Source organism: Paroedura picta, chromosome 4 (assembly GCF_049243985.1).
Source record: "Paroedura picta isolate Pp20150507F chromosome 4, Ppicta_v3.0, whole genome shotgun sequence".
Taxonomy (NCBI): domain Eukaryota; kingdom Metazoa; phylum Chordata; class Lepidosauria; order Squamata; family Gekkonidae; genus Paroedura; species Paroedura picta.
In genome coordinates, this window is record NC_135372.1 from 26228698 (window position 1) to 26248653 (window position 19956).

General features: G+C 52.5%; 1 protein-coding gene across 2 annotated transcripts in view; it reads left to right on the forward strand.

Annotated features, from left to right (window-relative positions):
* Positions 1-13648: 13648 nt before the first annotated feature.
* MKNK2 (MAPK interacting serine/threonine kinase 2) overlaps positions 13649-19956 on the forward strand; it is a 40126-nt gene continuing 33818 nt past the window's right edge. The window contains exons 1-2 of one of the 2 annotated variants that reach the window (XM_077332042.1): positions 13649-13776; positions 15291-15478. In XM_077332042.1, the coding sequence (XP_077188157.1) occupies positions 15428-15478 (51 nt within the window). In that variant the 5' untranslated portion in view covers positions 13649-13776; positions 15291-15427. The other variant, XM_077332043.1, reaches the window with a different exon arrangement.

Here is a 19956-nt window from a genome sequence, read left to right on the forward strand (position 1 = left end):
TATGAATGAAAAACGTCTGATTCGAATGCCGCTTTCCTATTATACAGTGCTAGAGGGCTGGGGGGTCTCCCTATGGCCTTGTGGTGCTCTGAGCAGTCTTGTTTACGCACCAGGCAATATTTGTTGGATGACACATCTGGATGCAAAGTGTGGTTGACCTCTGGAACCTCCTGCCTCAGGGTTCAGGGAGGGCCACCTGTTCCTTCTGGCTACAGGCAGGTGATGGGAGGTAGAGTTGTCAGATCCAGGTTGAGAAACACCTGGAGATTTGGAGGCGGAACCTGGGGGAGGATCAGGACCTCAGTGGGGTAGGATGCCCTAGAGCAGAGGTAGGCAAACTGTGGCCCTCCAGATGTCCATGGACTACAATTACCATGAGCCCCTGCCAGCCGACAGGGGCTCATGGGAATTGTAGTCCATGGACATCTGTAGGGCCACAGTTTGCCTACCCCTGCCCTCGAGTCTACCCTCCCAAAGCATCCATTTTTCTCCAGGAGAACTGATCTCTGTTGTTTAGAGATGAGCAATAATTCCGGGGGTTCCCCAGGTCCCACCTGGAGGTTGGCATCTATAAGTTGTTATCATGTTGCTCTATTAACTCTTAATCACCATTGACTCCACTTCTCCTCCTTTTAGTGCCTTTCGCTAACTGCAAAGATTGCTAGCCACCTCTAGGGCAGGAAAGCAAATCAGAAACATCCTCGCCTAAAGAGTTGAGCTCCCTTTTTTGTCCCTGGGGGAGAAGAGAATGACCTGCCCCTGCGCAGAGGCCGCAAGCCAAGGACGTTTGAGAACAAAAGCCGCCTTGTGGGTCCCCAGCTGTTTTGAGATGTCTTCCTCCCCACCTCGGCTGGCAGATTTCCGGGGACGGTTGTTGTTTGGTTTTTGCAAATGCTAGGGCCAACAGTTTCACTTCTCCTAAACCGAGGAGCTTTCACTCTTGCAAAGGGCAGAGTTCTGACCCAGCTTCCCTTCTCCCCTCCTGGCTGCTTGCAGGGCAGGGGTATGTGCAAATGCAGACGGGGTGAGCTTTCAAGGCCTGCCGGAGCCGGCCTCCCCCTTCCCTGCGCTCTGTCTGTCTGCCACAGTTTCCTTTAGAACATTCTGTGTTGGTTCCGGAGTTGCCAGCGGTTGTTTGCTTAGCACCTGGGAGCCAGGCCAAAGGAGCAGATAGGATCTCTCCCCAGTCACAAGACTGTGGTGGAGTAGAATGATGACCTTGCGCTGGCAACATGGGGCTGGTGCCAAGCACACCACGGGGCCACCTGTGTTCCCAGGCACACGCAGTGAGACAGCTGGACACTTAAAAAAACAAAACAAAAGACGACCACGACGACAAAGAATTGATTTTTATAGTCCGCTTTTCCCTACCCGAAGGAGTCTCCAAGTGACTACCAATCGCCTTCTTTTCCTCTCCCAACAACAAGCACCCTGGGAGGGAGGTGGGGCTGAGAGAGCTCTGAGAGAACTGCTCTGTGAGAACAGCTCTAACAGGGCAGTGACTAGCCCAAGCAAGCCCAGCCGGCTGCATGCGGAGGAGAAGGAAATCAAACCCAGCTCGCCGGATTAGAAGCCGCCGCTCTGAACCATGACACCAAGTTGGTGCAAAAAACTAGCGCCGAAAATAACAAAAAAATTAAAGTTGGCCGTTTCCCAGAAAAGGAGATGGCTTGTGGGTCAGGAAGGGGGATACCGAGAGGTGAGCTCTAAACTAAATGATAGAGCTGCCAGTTCCCTGGAGAAATTAGGGGATTCGGAAGGTGGACTCTGTGGCATTGCACCTCAGTCAAGATCCCCGCAACCCCCCCCTTCTCAGACTCCCCCCCCAAAATCTCCAGATATTCCCTAATCCGGATCTGGCAACCTTGTCAGCAGGGTATAATACCGCGGAGTCCACCCTCCCTCCAAAAGTGACAGAGTCTTCTTGGGACTTGATTTCTGTATTCTGGGGATCGGTTGTAATCCCAGGCGATCTCCAGGACCCACCTAGAGGCTGGTGAGCTGAGCTGGCTGAGGTGATCCATGGGAGAGATGGATCCTTGGGCACCAGCCTGCCCCCTGGTTGCGCCGGAGATAACACCAAGCCTGGGGGAGTAGGGTGTGGAGGGCAGTGAGAAGACTCCATCTCCCAATACGGTTAGGAGGTCCTCCAGCCGACCCACCAACCACCTGGAACTTGCCTTTGTGCATACATGAACAAGGCAAGGTATGTGTGCAGGTTGGAAGAATCGCCCTGCCCAGGTTCCTGTAGGTCACTGTGCCAGCCTGGTCAAGAGATTCATGCAGAGTTCCAACGGACAGCCTCCTAAGAAGTTAAATTGTCCCTATGCTCTTTGAGCAATGAGATGCGCTCTCATATGATGCAGGCAAGGGGTAACATTTCTCAGCCTTGCAGCAGAGTGCTGATGGGAGGAGACAAAACCCAGATCATACAGAGATGTAACGGGCACTCTTGCCTGGGAGACTCATCCTGCTGTGTCCTTGTAGTGGCAGCGTGTTATGGAACTGCACCTGAAGTTTCTATGCAACGGAATCTCTGACGTGCCCCATCGGAATCCTGCTGGGATGAGATGAAGCCGGAGCAACGAATCACGCAGAGATGCAATGGGCAGCCTCATTCGAGAGACAGAACCATTGCCCTCTGGGAGCAATGTGCTTATTTAATCACAATCAATGTAGGGACATCGGGGGGGGGGGGAAATATTCTTATCCTTCCAGCAGAGAAGCCTGAAGCCTGGGCACTGACTCAAACAGAGTTGTAGCAGGCATTTGTGGGCTTCTTTTCGGGCTGACAGACTTCAGCTTTGTGAAGGCTTTCCTTATCTAACCGTGTTATGCTCGTACATTCCTGATTTGGGAATAATTCTATAGCATGTGAGGAAGGGCTGGCTGTTCCAAGCAGCCTTCCCAAGGCTGTCTCAGAAAGAATGTCTGAGATCCACTTCAGGCCTCCGACTTTCTCAGAAACGCGCTCTCTGGGTGGTGTCATGTGTACCAGATTCTTGGACAAAACATGTTTTGCTCCACGGCAAAGGGCGTGCCTGTGGGCCAGGAGGGGGAGGAAGCCAATCAGCTGTCAGCTCCTTGGTGCCCCGGTTTGCTTGCACTAAGGACTGGCGAGGATCAGCCCTCTGGACTCGTTCACCCGAGAGCCGACAGGTCAAAAGGCAACCAAGCTCTGCTCTTTGCACTGGTGCAGCCGGCTGGTGCCTGTCGGCCTGGTAAGATATGGAGAGCATAAAGTGGTCAACTCCCCCCCTCTCCTGAGAGAGCTCTTATAACTATAACAGGGGTCGAGCAGTGAAACGTCCTACAGATTTTTAATGCCTGTGCTCTTTCTGTCCTGCAGCTGTTAACGGCACAAGAAGAAGAAGAAGAAGAAGAGTTGGTTCTTATATGCTGCTTTTCTCTACCCGAAGGAGGCTCAAAGCAGCTTACATTTGCCTTCCCTTTCCTCCCCCCACAACAGACACCCTGTGGGGTGGGTGAGGCTGAGAGAGCCCTGATATCACTGCCCGGTCAGAACAGTTTTATCAGTGCTGTGGCGAGTCTAAGGTCACCCAGCTGGCTGCATGTGGGGGAGTGCAGAATCGAACCGGCTAGACAGATTAGAAGTCCATGCTGCTAACCACTACACCAAACTGGCTCTTGTCCTCGAAAGATCAGTTGGCAACCCTAAGAGAGCCGTGTTTAAAGAGAGAAACCTCTCCTCTCACAAGGGTGGGATTCAGGGAAGGGTACCCAAAGGGTAGTGGATTCAGGACTGACCGAAGGAGATGAGCCTCCCCATTCAGAGGCACTAATCCCCGTGCCCAGAGGCAACATCAGGAAAAGACCTTGGCCTCCCTGCCCTGTTGCTGGCCCTCCAGAGGAGGGCCACTGTGTGAGAGGCGGGGTTGACGGACTAGATGGACCCTCATTGGTCTGATTCAGCAGGGCTCTTATGGAATCCTGATGTTCTTAAGTAATTTTTTGATTATCTGTCATTAACATGTGGAACTCACCATCGCAAGATATCACAACAGCCAGTAGCTTGCATGGCTTTTGTTGAGGGGGGGGGGAGGGTTAGGCACATTTAGAGAGGATGATCATTCAAAGGAACCTCCGTGCTCAGAGGCAGCATCCTTCTGAATATTTGTTGCTCGAAGGCCATGGGGGAGGGTGTCCTGGGCTCCCTGCCCTGCTTGCAAGGAATTCCAGGAAACAGGATGAGACTAATAGACTCCAGCAAGGCCAGAGCAGGGGGAGAAAATTTCCCTTTTTGCACACTGCATCACTCATCTTATTCGCAATCACATCCTGGTTCAATGGTCTAAAACGTAGAATCATAGAATCATAGAGTTGGAAGGGACCTCCTGGGTCATCCAGTCCAACCCCCTGCACTATGCAGGACACTCACATCCCCATCGCTCATCCACTGTCACCTGCCACCCCCTTGAGCCTTCACAGAATCAGCCTCTCCATCAAATGGGAGGAGGACGAGGAGGAGCTGCGGCCCGGTACCGAACGATCTACGGACCGGGACCGGTCCCCGAACCGGGGGTTGGGGACCACTGCTCTATATGGCACCCTTTAAAATATGTATGTATGTATGTATGTATGTATAATATATAACTTCAGGGGGCTAGCATTGTTTGGAGGGGTGACCACCGAGTGACCAAGAGATTCAAAGGCAGAGAAACAGAAGGGCTCTTCACCCAACAATCTGGCGCACCATGAACCTGCAGAACACCCTGTCACAAGGTTTAACCGCAGCATGACGCCTTAGAACTGTTTTGCTTACCCGGCAGGGCACATTGAGCGTGGAATGCCAAAAGCACACAGGGCCTCTCTTGCTGGGACTGGGGGAAGACTGGCACAAGGGCTCTTGCCAGCAAGGCCGGCGGCTCATTTCCTAATCCCCCAGCAGCCTCTCTCTCTCCCTCCCCCCCCCCCCCAGCCTTTCCTGGCCGTTCATGATGGCCTTGGTGCGCCACCCAATGCCTTATGGTGACCTCTCTGTGAGCTAATGCTTGGCAGCAGCTTGGGGAAGGGCCATTGCTGTTCTGTGCTGATAACGCCCTCCACCTCCCAAAACACAGCTTGCAGAGGCCAAGGACGGCTGGAGTCCTGGCTGCTAGCAGCCGCAAGCCCTGGAGCTGATGCCCAGTTTTCCTGCTGCAGAACGGCAGCGCTATAGCGGAGGAAACGTGGTGTCTCGTGCGGGGTTGGAATCCTTGTCCGGGTCACTGTTCTTACTAGCAACGTAAGGTGCAGCCTATGTGTGCACAGGCTGTGGTGTGTGTGAAGGCAAAGTTTCTCAGAGAGGCACTGGGCCACCTCACTGTCTGGGAAGGTCACATCAGAAGCGGGAGAAGAGCTGGATTTTATACCCCACTTTTTATGCCCCACTTTTCACTACCCGAAGGAGTCTCAAAGAAGCTCGCGATCGCTTTCCCTTCCTCTCCCTGCAACAGATACCCCGCGAGGTAGGTGGGGCTGAGAGAGCTCGGAGGGAACTGTGTCTGGCCCCAGGTCACCCAGCTGGCTGTGTGTGGAGGAGGAGCCGGGAATGAAACCCCAGTTCTCCAGATTAGAAGACGCCGCTCTTAACCAAGCTGAATTTGAACCCATTCTGCAGATCTGATACCTTGCCCATTTGTTGTAAACCAGTCACAAATAAAAGGGTTAGGAGGGAGCTAGAGAGGGGCTTCTCCTGATGGTCCCCCCACCACACTTGGAACAGAATCGGCTCTTCCCTATGTAGGCCTGTTCTTTCTTCACTGAATTCATTTATAGCACACCTTACTCCTCAATGAGTACCCAAAATAGCTCACAAAAATCCTATGAAGTGAGTCAGGCTGAGAGAGTTTAACTCTCCCCAAATCACCCCGTGGGCTTCTATGGCCGGAGTGCAGATTTGAACCTGGGTCTTCCAGAAACTAGTCTGACCTTCTTAACCACGGCACCATCTCTGCACGATTTCGTGGTCACAGTGGCATGCAACAAAATCTATTGGTTACATTTTTTTTCCCTGGGCGTGCTCGCCTCCTTCTCACTGCATCTTCACAACAGCCATGTAAGGTAGGCTTGAGAGCAAGACAGAGAGTACACACGACGAACTCTGGATCATCAACGGAGCCGTTTTAGGCTTTCGGTATCTCCAGTTTAACGCTCTAAGCCAGGGGTAGTCAAACTGCGGCCCTCCAGATGTCCATGGACTACAATTCCCAGGAGCCCCTGCCAGCGAATGCTGGTAGGGGCTCCTGGGAATTGTAGTCCATGGACATCTGGAGGGCCGCAGTTTGACTACCCCTGCTCTAAGCATTATGCTGCCCCACCTCCCTGCTCTCTCTCACACAAACACTCTCCAGGACCCCTACAAACGGGGGCCATGAAAGACAGACATCCCTCTTTCTGAACATTGGCTCCTCAAAGGTAGATTGCCACTGACCAAGGAGGTTTTGCTCATTGGCTATAGGACGCAAAAGCGATCGAGGAGCACAGTGAACAAAGACATAATCCCACCCTCATGGTTCAGAGGACGAGGGAACATGAGCTTGCATGCACTCAGAGAGAAGGATTGTGCCAGGATTATACAGGGCAGCCTGCCAGCAAGAGGGTAATTAAGGTAGATGTCAAAGTTCTCTGAGCTCCCCAGTACCACACCTGAAGCTGGAATGCCCTGCCTGGGTGACCTACTTTATCTCCATCTCAGAATCTTGGGGGAGACCTTTAATGGCCCAGTCATAAGTTTGGCCTGAGGAGAATGACTGCTGTCACTCTGTATGAGTCAGAAATTCTGGTCAGTGCTGACCCGCCTCGGTCCAGCTCTCTCCAGAGATCATCCACCAGGGCGATGAATGCCATCTCCATCTCGTGGTCCAGGCAGAAGCTCGACAGGAATGGGCCAAGGACCGGAGCTTCTTCCAGGTACTCTAGCAACTGGTCTGTGACTGCTCGCTCAATGACCTTCCCCAGGAACGCAAGGTTGGCAGTAGTATGGCGGTAGCTGGCAGGGGTCCATCAATGGTTTCTTCAATAGAGGGTGAACCACCACCTCCTTCAGACCCTCCAGAAATAGATTCAAGTGGGCAGCTGGTGTTGGTCTGAAGCAACAGGACAACGTGTGGGTCCAGAATCCCATTTAAGACCAGGGTATAAGCTTTAATTCTGGGTATAAGCTTTTGTATCTGAAGTAGTGTGCATGCACATGGAAGCTTATACACAGAATTTAACTTTGCTGGTCTTCAAGGGGCCACTGGACTCAAACATGGGGCATTTCCGCACATTGGTAAAAATAGTGTTATGCCAGCTGAATGGCGTAGCGCTAAATATTATCGTGCCTCCTGGCCACTCCTCCGGAACATGCTGGAACAGGCCAGAACAGGTATTCAACAAGCAAGAGTACCCCCAAAAAAAGGTGGGAGGCATTACTCAAGGGCAATATTTTATTTTAGAAATCCTGCATTCTTACCAGGCCAAGAAGCCTCTGGAACACCCCGCCGCAGGCCTGAACGGGCATTAAACTATTGGAAAACAGCTCTCTGTGCAATGTCTCCTAACTTGTGGGGATGTAAACAGGACACTCTTGCCATAGAGTTAGTGAGATAGATAGGACACTGACCACTCTCACCTTTGATCTCACTGACCTGTCCTTAGAGGGGTTATGGGCCCAGAACCTGTTGGATATTAAGGATTGGTAATGTCTTAATATCCTTAAAGTCTGCTAACTTTAAGGATATTAAGACTTTACCGATCCTTAATAGCCAACATAAACAACCAAGAGTACCAGAAAAAAAAAGTTCCAGTGACACTTCTTCATTTCTAAAATATTGTTCTCAGGTGCCTGTAATGCTCCACTGGCTGCTGGTGCATCCAAGCAAGCTCTCCCAAAGTCCCAGAAGGTGGTCAGTGACGTTGACCCTGATGTGAAACAAAACAATGATTATTCACACTTGTAGTTACAGCCAGACTAGGCTCTGAGAGAACTGGGCTCGATTCCCTGCTTCTGCTATGGAAGCTTGCTGGGTGAACCTGGGCCAGTCACAGATTCTCAGTCTAACCTTTCTCGCAGGGCTGTTGTGTGCATAAGGTTGTCAGTTTGCCAAACTCCAGGGGAATGGAGGGGTAGGATTGAGAGATCCAGGTTGAGAAACTCCTGGAGATTTGAGGATGGGGCCTGGGAAGGACAAGGGGTACAATGGCACAGAGTCTGCCCACCAAAGCATCCATTTCTGTCCAGGGGAACTGATCACTGCATTTTGTAATTCCTTGGGATCTCCAAGTCTCACCTGGAAGCTGGCGTCTCTATCAGTTCCCCTCTGGAAAATGGCAGCTTTGGAGGGTGAATTCTATGGTTCCCCTCCCCAAATCCTTCCCTCCTCAGGCTTCACCCCCCCTCCCCAAATATCCAGGTATTTCCCAACCCAGATCCGGCAACCCTAAAAATGGAAGGGAGGAGAATTTGGGGGGGGGGGAGAGAAGCGGGGTGTAAATTTATTTCTTTATTTGGATTTTTATACCACCCTTCCATAACGGCTCTGGGCGGTTTACACAGAATGTTGTAAAAATAGTTGCACAGAACATTGTAACAATCTGTCAGATAATACATAAATAAATGTTCCATTCTTCCAATATTTTGCCTCCTGTTCTCCGGCACGTTTCAGGACGGCGGAGTAAACGGTGTAACGGCCCGTAAATCCGATCTGCCTGTTTAATAATTGGGAGGGGAGGGGCATTCCAACCCCTGTGCCCCCACCTCTCTGCATTAAACAGGCAGCCCATGCCTTGCTAGTGGATTTGGAGTCCTGTTCTTCTTCGAAACATCTGATCCGAGGCCAAGGCAAGGACAGCCCAGCAAGCACGCAAGAGGACTATGTGCAGGGATGGATTTGTACGTGATTGGAGTAGCGTGGAGGGGCCCGAGGGGAGGAAACGGGCTGTTTCGAGTTTCCTGGGGCGGGGAGGGATGTTGTGCAACATTACCCGAGGTAGCAGCCCGGGCATGTCTTGCAGAAGAGAGGGGAAATCCCTGCATGGGCCTCTGCAAACCTCTGAATCACCTTCAAAGGCGTACCTAACACTCAGTGCCCTGGGCTGGCAAGAGCCGAGCCCAGAGCGGCAACTCATGCTGAGAGGCGACAGACAGCTTCCCCTGAGAGAAGAGGTCCTCCTGAGTTGGGCTGTGGTGATGTACACATCAGAAATGGTAGCTCTTGGACCCGGGTGGCCTTAGGGGGTCCGTGTGGTTAAGCAGCTGCTGGGACGCCCAACTCTGAGCACCCCGTTTCTGCCACTGCTTACAGGCCCTCCCGGTTGTCCCAAAAGCTCCCTGGGATGGCACCAAAGCAGGCTTGCTGTTTCCAACAACACCCATTTTCACCTTGGGGGAGAGGCCTCAGCCCCCCCCCCCTGCAAAGCTGCCCTTTCCCTCCAGATCTCTGCAGTGATTTGGTTGTGATCCTGGGAGAACTCCAGGCTGCATCTCTGTTTATTTGTCCACCTAAGTGGGCATCACTCATATCTTGGGGCAGTGAGTTCCGCTGATCGTCTACCATTTGTCTGAAGCTGCGGTGGAAAAAAGATTTGTAAAAATTACATCCAGTTTTGTGAGCCTCTGCCTTAGGGTCACTCCCCTTTTTTCCTAAACCCAAAAGCCACAGGTGCTTCAGTTTTGCCCAATCCGATACCAGCTTTGCCCAATCCCTGGTTGTTTGGCTGCCCTTTTCTGCACACTGTTCCGATCCTCCACATATCCCCTTTCATAGTCTCTCTCCACTGTCTCAGACCCCAACAGCATATGAAATGTGGATTTTTGGGCTCCGACATCCCTCCCTCTGGCAGTTCATCTCCCATTAGGGTTACCAGCTCCAGGTTGAGAAATACCTGGAGATGGGAGCGGGAGGGGAGCCAGAGGAGGGTAGGGTTTGGGGAGGGGAGTGACTTTAATGGGAGTATAAGGCCATAGAGTCCAGCTTCCGAAGAGGCCATCTTCTCCAGGGGAACGGATCTCTGCTGTCAGGAGGTCGACTGTAGCCTCAAGCACCCTCCAGCCACCATCTGGAGGTTGACTGCTTTATCGCCCACCCACCCACCCAATTTGCCACCGTGAATTCCAGGTCATTTATGAATGTCCCAGATAGCACAGGTCGAAACCCTGATCGCTGGGGGACCCCCAACTTGAAGGAGGGCGCTTTGACCCTCCACGGCTCCCCTCTGAAATGATATCTCCCCCACCCTAGAATCATAAAGTTGGAAGGGGCCATACAGGCCATCTAGTCCAACCCCCTGCTAAACGCAGGATCAACCCAAAGCATCCTAAACCCTCTTGCCTCTATGTCCAGCCCTCTCCTCCCTTGCTGGGCCAGTAGCACTGAAGGCCAGCGTGGGGGAGAGGTTAAGAGCGGGGTCTGGAGGTCCGGGGCTAATCCCCCACATGCAGCCAGCTGGGTGGGCTGGGGCCTGTCCCAGGAGGTCTCTCGGAAGTCTCTCAGCCCCACGGACTTCACCAGATGCCTGTTGTGGGGAGAGGAAGGGAAAGGCGACAGTCGCTTTGAGTCTGCACGAGGCAGAGAAAAGCGGGTAGAAAAACCTTCTTGCTCGGAGAAATGCCTTAGGAGAGGGCCGTTGTGCCTGCATTTTGGGAATCCAGGCAGGGACAGTCTCCCCTTCCCGATGGGGACGGGCAGCCAGGGAAGGAGAAACAGCTGAGTGCGAATCCCACGAGTTCTCCTTTTGTTCTGGAGCTACGGCTGGGATCTTTCTGGACAGCCACCAGCTCTGCCAACTGCGTCAGGAACCAACTGCTGGCTCCACGTAGGCCTACAGGAGGCGAGGCTTGCCAGGGGTTTTCCCAAACCTGCCTCCCGAAAGCCATGGGAGAACATTATTTGGTAAGTACAGGACTTCAAAGGGAGGCGCCGATTCAACATTTGTTGACCTGGGACATGTCTGCCTGCTGGAGGCTATTTGCCCAGGATTCAGCGGAGATCAAAGTTTTCTTTCTGCTCCGAGTGTTAAACCAGCATAGCAGAGATAGAAAGATTGTGTTATTATTACTCATTGTCTGCACTGTGGACCCCGGAGTTATCTTGCGCTCCTTTGAGCTTGGCAGGTGAATGTCACAAGCTCACTCGCTGTCATCTCACGGTGTTTGAACCCCACCAACCTCAGGATATAATTTCTAGCGTAGGCCTTCAAGTCTCAGACCCTTTCCTCCTTTCTACAAAACTCCATGTGAAGTATTGATCCGGGATTGTCGTGATCGGGCATTGTTGATGTTTATTTTCAGAAAGTGTGGTGTCTCTGAGCATGCACAGAGTGTGTTTTCTTATTGAAAGGGCTGGCTGCTCTCTGTCAACAAAAACGATTTATGGTCTGTGACTGCAAAGAAATATGATTGATTGATGGAACAGGTGTCCTCTGATCACACACAGAGAATTAATTCCCTGTAAAAATTAGCTGTTTCAGAATTGACGTTTGGATACATAGAGCCCCTGAGTCTGTGTAGAGGGCCCTTGTGGAGCGAGATACTGGCTTGTTGCCTTTTTAAGAAGAAAAAAAATGTGTTCACAAAGAAGTTAGTTCTTATATGCCGCTTATCTCTCTACCTGAAGGAATCTCAAAGCGGCATTACAGACACTCGAAGGCAATATTTTATTTTATTTTAGAAATCCTGCACTCTTACCAGGCCAAGAAACCTCTGGAACACCCTGCCACAGGCCTGAATGGGCATTAAACTGTTGGAAAACAGCTCTCTGTGCGATGTCTCCTGACTTGTGGGGGTGTAAACAGGACTCTCTCTTGCCATAGAGTTAGCCTTCCCTTCCCTCTCCCAACAACAGATACCCTGTGAGGTGGGTGAGGCTGAGAGAGCCCTGATATTACTGAAGAAGAAGAGTTGGTTCTTATATGCCACTTTTCTCCACCCAAAGGAGTCTCAAAGTGGCTTACAGTCACCTTCCCTTTCCTCTCCCCACAACAGACACCCTGTGAGGTGGGTGAGGCTGAGAGAGCCCTGATATTCCTGCTTGGCCAAAACAGTTTTATTAGTGCCGTGGCGAGCCCAGGGTCACCCAGCTGGCTGCATGTGGGGGAATGGGGAATCAAACCCGGCTTGCCAGATTAGAAGTCCACGCTCCTAACCACTACATCAACAGACTTGTAGTTTACCCTAGATCAAACTATACAGTTACCATGAGCCAAAGTTAGGTCACCCCTGGCCTACACAGAAAGAAAGGTGTGAGGGATGGGACACAGCTCCTGTCTGTAGTGTAGAAATCCATGTGGGACCAGATATATTTTTAAAAAGACCTAGAAAGGTGTCGTCCTCTGCTAATTTCGGGCACCAATGCATCCCTGGAAAGAAAGGATCAAAATATGGCTGAAATAAAGAGGGGGGATTCTAAATGGCTATTTCAGAGAGACAACCCTATTCTACAAAAAACAGCAGGCGTGCTCACTTTGCACATGCTCCGAGGCTGCAGGGGACAGCAAAGGGACAGACAGTATGTGTTTAGAGGCATACCGATCCCTTCTAACAGAGGCAGTCGGACCAACCGTAAAAAAAACCTTCACAAAGGAAAAGGTACTTGCATAGGGTTGCCACCCTTGGGCTGAGAGACACCTGGGGATTTTGGGGGTGTAGCCTGGGGAGGGCGGGGTTTGGGGAAGGGATAGGGTCAGCGGGGCATAAAGCCCACCTCCAAAGCAGCCTTTTCTCTTTGCCTGGGGATTACTCTAAGGCCGAATCTCCAGAGATTGGCCACCCTAAAGTGATCCCCTTTGGGTGCAGGGAAGAGGACTCTGCACATGCTAAGAAAGGTAGTGTTTTTTCTTGGGGGGGGGGAGTCATGATTTGCCAGCCCCTCTCCCTCCCCCTGCTCAGTATTTCTTAGAAGGTAGGACAAGGCTGGAGACACGCTGTACATGCTCACAGGCACACCGGGTCTTGCCCCCCCCTTGCCTTTTTCGGAAAGGAAAGCTGTCAGTCCTCTCTTCTGCTTTTGCTCAAAGGACAGGAGATGGCACTTTGCACATGCTCAGGAGTCACCTCCTTTTTTGCCCCTAAAGCTGCCAGCTTGCCTTCCTCCCTCTTCCCCCTGCATGCATGGATTTTCCGGAGTGTGTGTGTGTGTGTGTGTGTGTGAAATTGCCGGGGGGGGGGGCACTCTGCACATGCTCAGGCACACCGGGCTTTGCCTCCCCTGCCAGCCTTGCTGGGCCACGAAAAAGTTTCCAAATCCTCTTTGCTGCCTTTGCTTAAGAGGGAAGGAGGGGGCACTTTGCACACGCACAGAAGTCACCTCCATTATTATTATTATTATTATTTTTGCCCCGCGGGCTTCATCTCCCGTCTTCTTGGACGACGCAGCGAACACTTTACGTGCATGGATGTTGGGGTTGTGTTTTTTTTTGGGGGGGGGCGCAAAATTACCCACGCCCTCCCCTTCAGCTAACTCACAACAGCCAGCCAGCCTGCCCTCTGTACATGCTCACGAGCCCCGCCTGCTCTTCATCGGGGAACCTGCGCCTCCCCTCCCGCCGAGCCCCCGACTGCGTGCGGCGCTCTGCACATGCCCAGAGCCTCCTCTCCGCCGCCTCCTCCTCCTGCCCGGCGGAGGCGGAGGCGGCGGCTCAGCTGATGCAAGAGGGGCGGCCCCCGGCAGCGCCTATATAAGCCGGGCCGGGCGAGCGAGCGCCGCGGATCCTCCCTTCCCGTCCCTTCCAGCGGCCGCCGGGGCTGGCCGGGCCTTTCCATCAGCAGTGGCGGAAGCACTGCAGAGCCCAGGCAGGGTAAGCAGCAGCAGCAGCAGCAGCAGCAGCAGCAGCAGCAGCAGCAGCAGCAGCAGCAGCAGCAGCAGCAGCAGCAGCCGGGCCTGGGAGGGGGCACAAGCAGGGTCCCCCCCCCCTTGGCTTGGCTTGGCAGCGCTCGGCAATGCACAAAAAGCGGACGGAGGCCCGTTCCGGTGCGTCGGAGCCTGTTTTGCAAGGGGGGAGGGGAGACAGGGGGAGCCCCCCCCCGTTTTGCAGCTCCCCCCGCGTTTTGCAGCCCTCCGCTTCTCTGTTTTGCAAAGTCTTGATTTTGTTTCGCGTTTGTCCCCCGTTTGCTCGGAGTCCCCCTTCAAGCCCCCCGACCTCCCCGCAGTGGATGGGGGGGAGGGAGAAATAAACTCACTGTCGTTGCAACCCAGGCCTGCAATCCGCTGCTTGCTTTTATTGGGGGAAGGGCCTCGATTTGTCCTCCGGTCGTGCTTTTCTCCTTCCCCCCCAACCAGAAAAGCGCGTGCATGCATATTTAATCTGCATGAAGAAAGGAACAAGGTTGGGTGGGTGGACGCGCCCCCCCCCTCCCGACTCCAGAAATGCAGAGGAAAGAATTTCTCTCCACCCCTCTTTAAAACTCCTGGGCATTGGACTACAAAGCGGCCCCCCCATCGCGAAAGCGTATCTGCAATGCAGTCTCGTCTCCCCCCCCCCTCCCCATTGCAGGTTTGGGAACGGGATGGGGGGGAGGTTGAATCTTTGAAACTTTGGGTTTCTTTCCGCAAGGTTGAAACGTTTTCTTTCTCCCACGTCCCATCAAAACACTTGTGTGTGTGTGTTGTTTTTTGGGGGGGGGGATCGCCCCCCCATCTTCAGCTGCCAGTTTTGCAAAAAGTACATTGGGCATTGCCTTTGTGTGCATTCATGAATCCACAGTGCACGCCCCCTTCTGTCCATTCCCCCCCCCTCCCCAATGGATTCAGACCGGGTGGGAGTGGGGGATAAAAATCTGTGTGTCCCTGCTCATCTTCAGTGTGGTTTGCAAAGTGTGTTGAAAAAGACAATCCGTGACACTCCCCTCTTTCTGGCTGCACCGCAATATTGTCGGAAGAAGTCAAGACAGCCCCCCCTCCCCTGAACAAAATCTGATTTTCTTTGTAATAAAGGTTATGGGGGGGGGGGGGAAGGGCCAGAACCGTAAATATATAAATTGGAGGGCTTTGGGATTTTTAAAGAAGAGGATTTTTGACAAAAGGGGACTCTAGCTAGGAGAGAGATATAAAACCAATGTTTTCTTTTTGCAAATTCTCAGGCGTTAGCTGTTGGCTGGCTCTTGTGTGTTTGGGGTGGGCTACTCTCCTCCCCCGCCATGTTTTGCAAAAGTGGTGTGGATAAATAGGGGAGGGGGTGCCTCATCCCTCTCTGTTGTCCTCATGTCACTAGTCCGGGGTTCCCTCTTGGTTTTGCAAGCTGCTTCGTGCAACCCGAGTTTTGCCTTTCAGCTCGATTAACCTCGCCCCCTTCTGTTTTCCCTCTCTTCATAGGGTCTCCAGCATCAGCTCTGGATTAGCTCCAGTTCCCCCTTCCCCCTTCTTGCTTTCTTTTATTTAATTCCACCCACCCTCATTTTTGAACCCCCCCCCCTTTTGAAACACTCCTTCCTGAATTTTAAATTCTCAAGATGGTGCAGAAGAAAACGGCCGAAGTGCAAGGTTTCCATCGCTCATTCAAGGTAAATAAATGCTTTAACGTTTCGAATGACAGGCTGGTGGGGCTCTCTGTGGCCTTAAAACATCTTTTCAGCTTGGGTTCCGAACCCGCTGGGGAAATTTCTGCTTTCAACCTTTCCTTCTTGGTAAAACAGAGGCGTACGCGAGTTTTGTTTCCTGCTTTTAAATTTTAGAAAGGCAAGCCAGACGTGGCTGCAACTAGAAATGCAGATTTCAGGTTGTGCATTTATTTGCTTTTATTCTTTAGATTTTTCCCCCCCATTCCATCCCACATCAAGGTGGCTTCAGGGTGGCTTACAAAGGGTAAAAACCATGTTGTACCTCAGGTGGGGTCCAATTGAGGAGGAGGTGGGCAGAGTAGATTTTGCCAGAGAGGGTTCTTCTTGGAGCTTCTGTTCCTGTACACACCCACGAGACAGTTGCGTCCTCCTGACAACCAAGATTTGAGGAGATCTCTCCCCCCCCCCACCCCCTGTGATGTACACAAAAATTCAGGATAATGTTATTGGCTGTTAACGGGCCTCCTAGAATCATAGAATTGGAAGGGACCTCCTGGGTCATCCAGTCCAACCCCCTGCACTATACAGGACACTCACATCCCGATCGCTCATCCACTGTAACCTGCCACCCCCTTGAGCCTTCACAGAATCAGCCCCTCTGTCATGTTTCCCAGGATCACCAAGAGGCCTGGAATGTGGCCACAGAGAGAATTTGTGCTGACTGTTAAAGCCCCTGGTTCAAATCTCTCCACTGCCCCAGGCTGGTCTCTGCCTCCATAACTCACAGCCTCCATGAGGATGAGTCAGCTCTGGGACTGTGGCAAGAGGAATTCGGTTTACCCTGCCCAAAAGCAGCATGCGCTGTTCCCCTTCCCTCCGTTTTAGCCCTGACAAAGAACCCTGTGAGGGAGGCTAGGCTGAGAGTGGGACGAGCTTGAGGTCACCCAGCAAAGCTTCTGTGGCAGAACAAGGCATTCCTGTCTGAGACACCAAGGTGGCAGCCTCATATGCCAAGCGTAGCACATCACTGGCCAGGTGTGGCTGGCTCGGACTGGCTTCCCAGTGACGAGGCTGTGAGGCAGACTTTATGAACTTAAGAAAATTCCATCTTCTAGAACAGCTGGCAGGGGCTCATGGGAATTGTAGTCCATGGACATCTGGGGGGGCGCAGTTTGGCTAGACCAGGGGCAGCCAAACTGGGGCTCTCCAGATGTCCACGGACTACAATTCACATGTAGTCCGTGGACATCTGGAGACGTACAGTTTGGCCACCTGCTGATACCAACCCACAAGATTTTCGAGAATCAAAGCTGGAAAATTCACAGCTCTGGCTATCTGGCTCATCTCAAGTGTTGCCGGTTTCAAAACTTGCTCTTCTGCTGCCCGCCAACATGGCAGTAGAAGCAACTGCTTGCAAACACTGTGTTGAAACAGTCAGTGGGTGTACCTGACCCCTGGAAGCCCACCTGGCGACGAGGCTCACCTGGATGCTTAGAGAGGGACTAAACCAGGGGTAGTCAAACTGTGGCCCTCCAGATGTCCATGGACTACAATTTCCAGGAGCCCCTGCCAGCAAATGCTGGCAGGGGCTCCTGGGAATTGTAGTCCATGGACATCTGGAGGGCCGCAGTTTGACTACCCCTGGACTAAACTGCATTTGGGTGTGATTTAGTTTCCTTGCTCTGTTTCACAAGCTGACTGGGTTTTGCCCCCCCCCCTTCCCTCCAGATGAGATGGAATGAGCTAGAAATTTGGTCAGCTGGCTCCAGAATAGGGCTTATGTAGGATCTCAGGGCTGTTTGATGTGTGCACACGCTAGATTTCTAGGGCACAAGCTCTCAAGAGTCCACAGTCCTTTTGACAGGCACAAGTCGGGATGGAGAGCCATCACTCCTTGCATCCCACTCTGAAGGCGGGAGGGATCCAATGATGCAAAGCGGACCACGTTGCGGGGGGGGGTCTGTGTGTTTTGACCACGCGTCCTGACCTTATGGGTGCAAAGCCTCGCCTGGTAATTCCAAAAGGCAGTGGTTGAATAGGTTGGGCACCAGGGCTTCTAGCCATGGTTGCGTCTTCCCATGAAGAATTCAGAACAGTCAAACGGCAAATGGGCCGAAGCCACGTCTGTGCCACCTTCCCGAAATCTGACTAGCTTTCTAGCAACTAGCTACGCGTTGCGTGGAATACCACAGTTAGATTTCTCTGCCTACTGAACTGTGGTTTTCACAGGCCCCGTTCATCGGAATCTCTGGCATATGAAATTCAGGAGTAGGAGGAGAAGGAAATTGTGTCAGAATGCTGTCCTGTCAAGTTGTCTCCTGTGGTCGCTGCCGTGGAAGGGAACGGTGGTCCCAGTTGCAGCTTGCAGCTTGCCTCTTGTGCTCCTTCTTCCTGCCTCCTGTGTGCCCATTTTACAGGCGGGACAGCTGAGTCTGTGAGCGTCTTGGCTGATGCAGAGCCCGAGAAATTAGGCCTGGCCTCTGAGGCCACAGCTGAGAATGCCACCCCGCCCTGCTGGTTAATTCCTCCCCCAGAAGGCTGCTGTGTACTCAGGATCACAGGGACAGTCCCGTGATTTGTCGGTTTCTTTCCCGTCTGTCTGGTGATCGCATCCTGTTGCTCCTAATTATGGGATGTCGCTCGTCGTCCTACTTGGAGGTTCGTGGGAGCGCATGAGTGCCGGCCCCACCAGGCTCTGAGCCAGACCCGTCGATCCAGTTCTAACTCCTCGCTAGACTTTGTTATGGCTTGTGTGGTTAGGGATTGCCCCAGGGACTCGAGCCCTGCGGCCTAGAGGCCGAGGGCGTGGCTTGGCTGAGTCCTGGCTAGACGCAGACCGAATCTGTCCTGGTTACGTGGAGCGAAAGAGTCAAGGCAGACAGTCGGACAATCCGGATATAACTAGTGTGATGTTCGGGAGCTGAAAGTGCGCAGGCAAAGTTTTTCAGGATGCGGTTCGGCCTTCAACCTGAACCCTCCTGAAAAAGCTTGCTTTGTTCAAAACTTGCCCTGCCCCCCCAGGTTTCTAGTCCTCATGGTGGCAAGCCCTGAAGTTACGCTGCTTGTGTTCATGGCAGTGTGTGTGGGCGAGGGGGGAAGTGTGCTTTTGCGCAAGGGGATTTGCACAACTGTATTTATTTACAAGAGCCTCTTGTGGTGCAGAATGGTAAGGCAACCGTCTGAAAGCTTTGCCCATGAGGCTGGGAGTTCAATCCCAGCAGCCGGCTCAAGGTTGACTCAGCCTTCCATCCTTCCGAGGTCGGTAAAATGAGTACCCAGCTTGCTGGGGGGTAAACGGTAATGACTGGGGAAGGCACTGGCAAACCACCCCGTATTGAGTCTGCCATGAAAACGCTAGATGGCGTCACCCCAAGGGTCAGACATGACTCGGTGCTTGCACAGGGGATACCTTTACCTTTTTATTTATTTACAAAAATTGTACCCCTTCTTTCTGTCCTTGTGAGGGTCACTAATGTGCCTAACAATGTCAGCCTCCCTGGGGACCCCTGGATCCTGCTACGGTTTCCTGCCGGATGGCTGAGTGCAGGATGGGTGGGTGTCTGCTGTGTTGGGTTCGATTTTTATTTTTGTGTTGATGGACCTGGGAAATGTCCTGTGAGTTGGTTTTCTTTGTCACGTGCCAAGACTTGGAGTTGATGATTTGGGTTAGTGGCCCAGGGGTGTGTTCGTGGGAGGCTTGTGCTCCAGGGTTTTAGAATGCTTCAACCTGTCAGGGCATAGGGACCCCCATGATCTGCGACTAGCAAGGAACCGTGAATCGTCAGGGCAGTCTTGGGGTTGGCAGCTGGCTGCAACGGGAAATCGTTGGCTTACTATAGATGCCTGTTTTGCTCATGGAACAGGACATGGATGCAAAAAGAGCCTTTCTGGACCACACCAGGGGTCCATCTTGTCCACCATCCTGCCTCACACAGAAGGCCAGCCAGTTCCTCTGGATGGGCAACAACAAGGTATAGAGCAGGGGGGGCCCAAACTGACTTGCCAGATGTCCACCGACTACAATTCCCATGAGCACCTGAAAGTGCTGTCAGGGGCTCATGGGAATTGTAGTCCATGGACATCTGGAGGGTTGCAGTTTAACTACCCCTTGCAGCTAATTTCTTTTTCAGATTGGCCTCTGTTTGGCCCTCTTTGGCGGGCAAAGCTAGTCCTGACCAACAACTGCCCTGCGAGGCAGGCTGGCTGTCCCCAAGTTCCTTGGAGACTTTCATGGTTCTCTGAGGATTTGAACCTGGATCTCTTTGGCCTGAATCATTCTGAGTGGAGAGTTCTTGCTCTGGAATGGCACATGGTCCATGCTATGCTGGTGTCTTCCCACCCCGCTTAATTTCTGAGTTTTCATTTTGTTTGGCACAGAAAGCGTGTTTTTTTGTGTGGCCAGTCTGCGTTGCATAAGTTAAAGCCTCCTTTTATTTTTAGGGCAGGAGTCTCATCTGTTCATTCGAGTTGGATTAGATAAA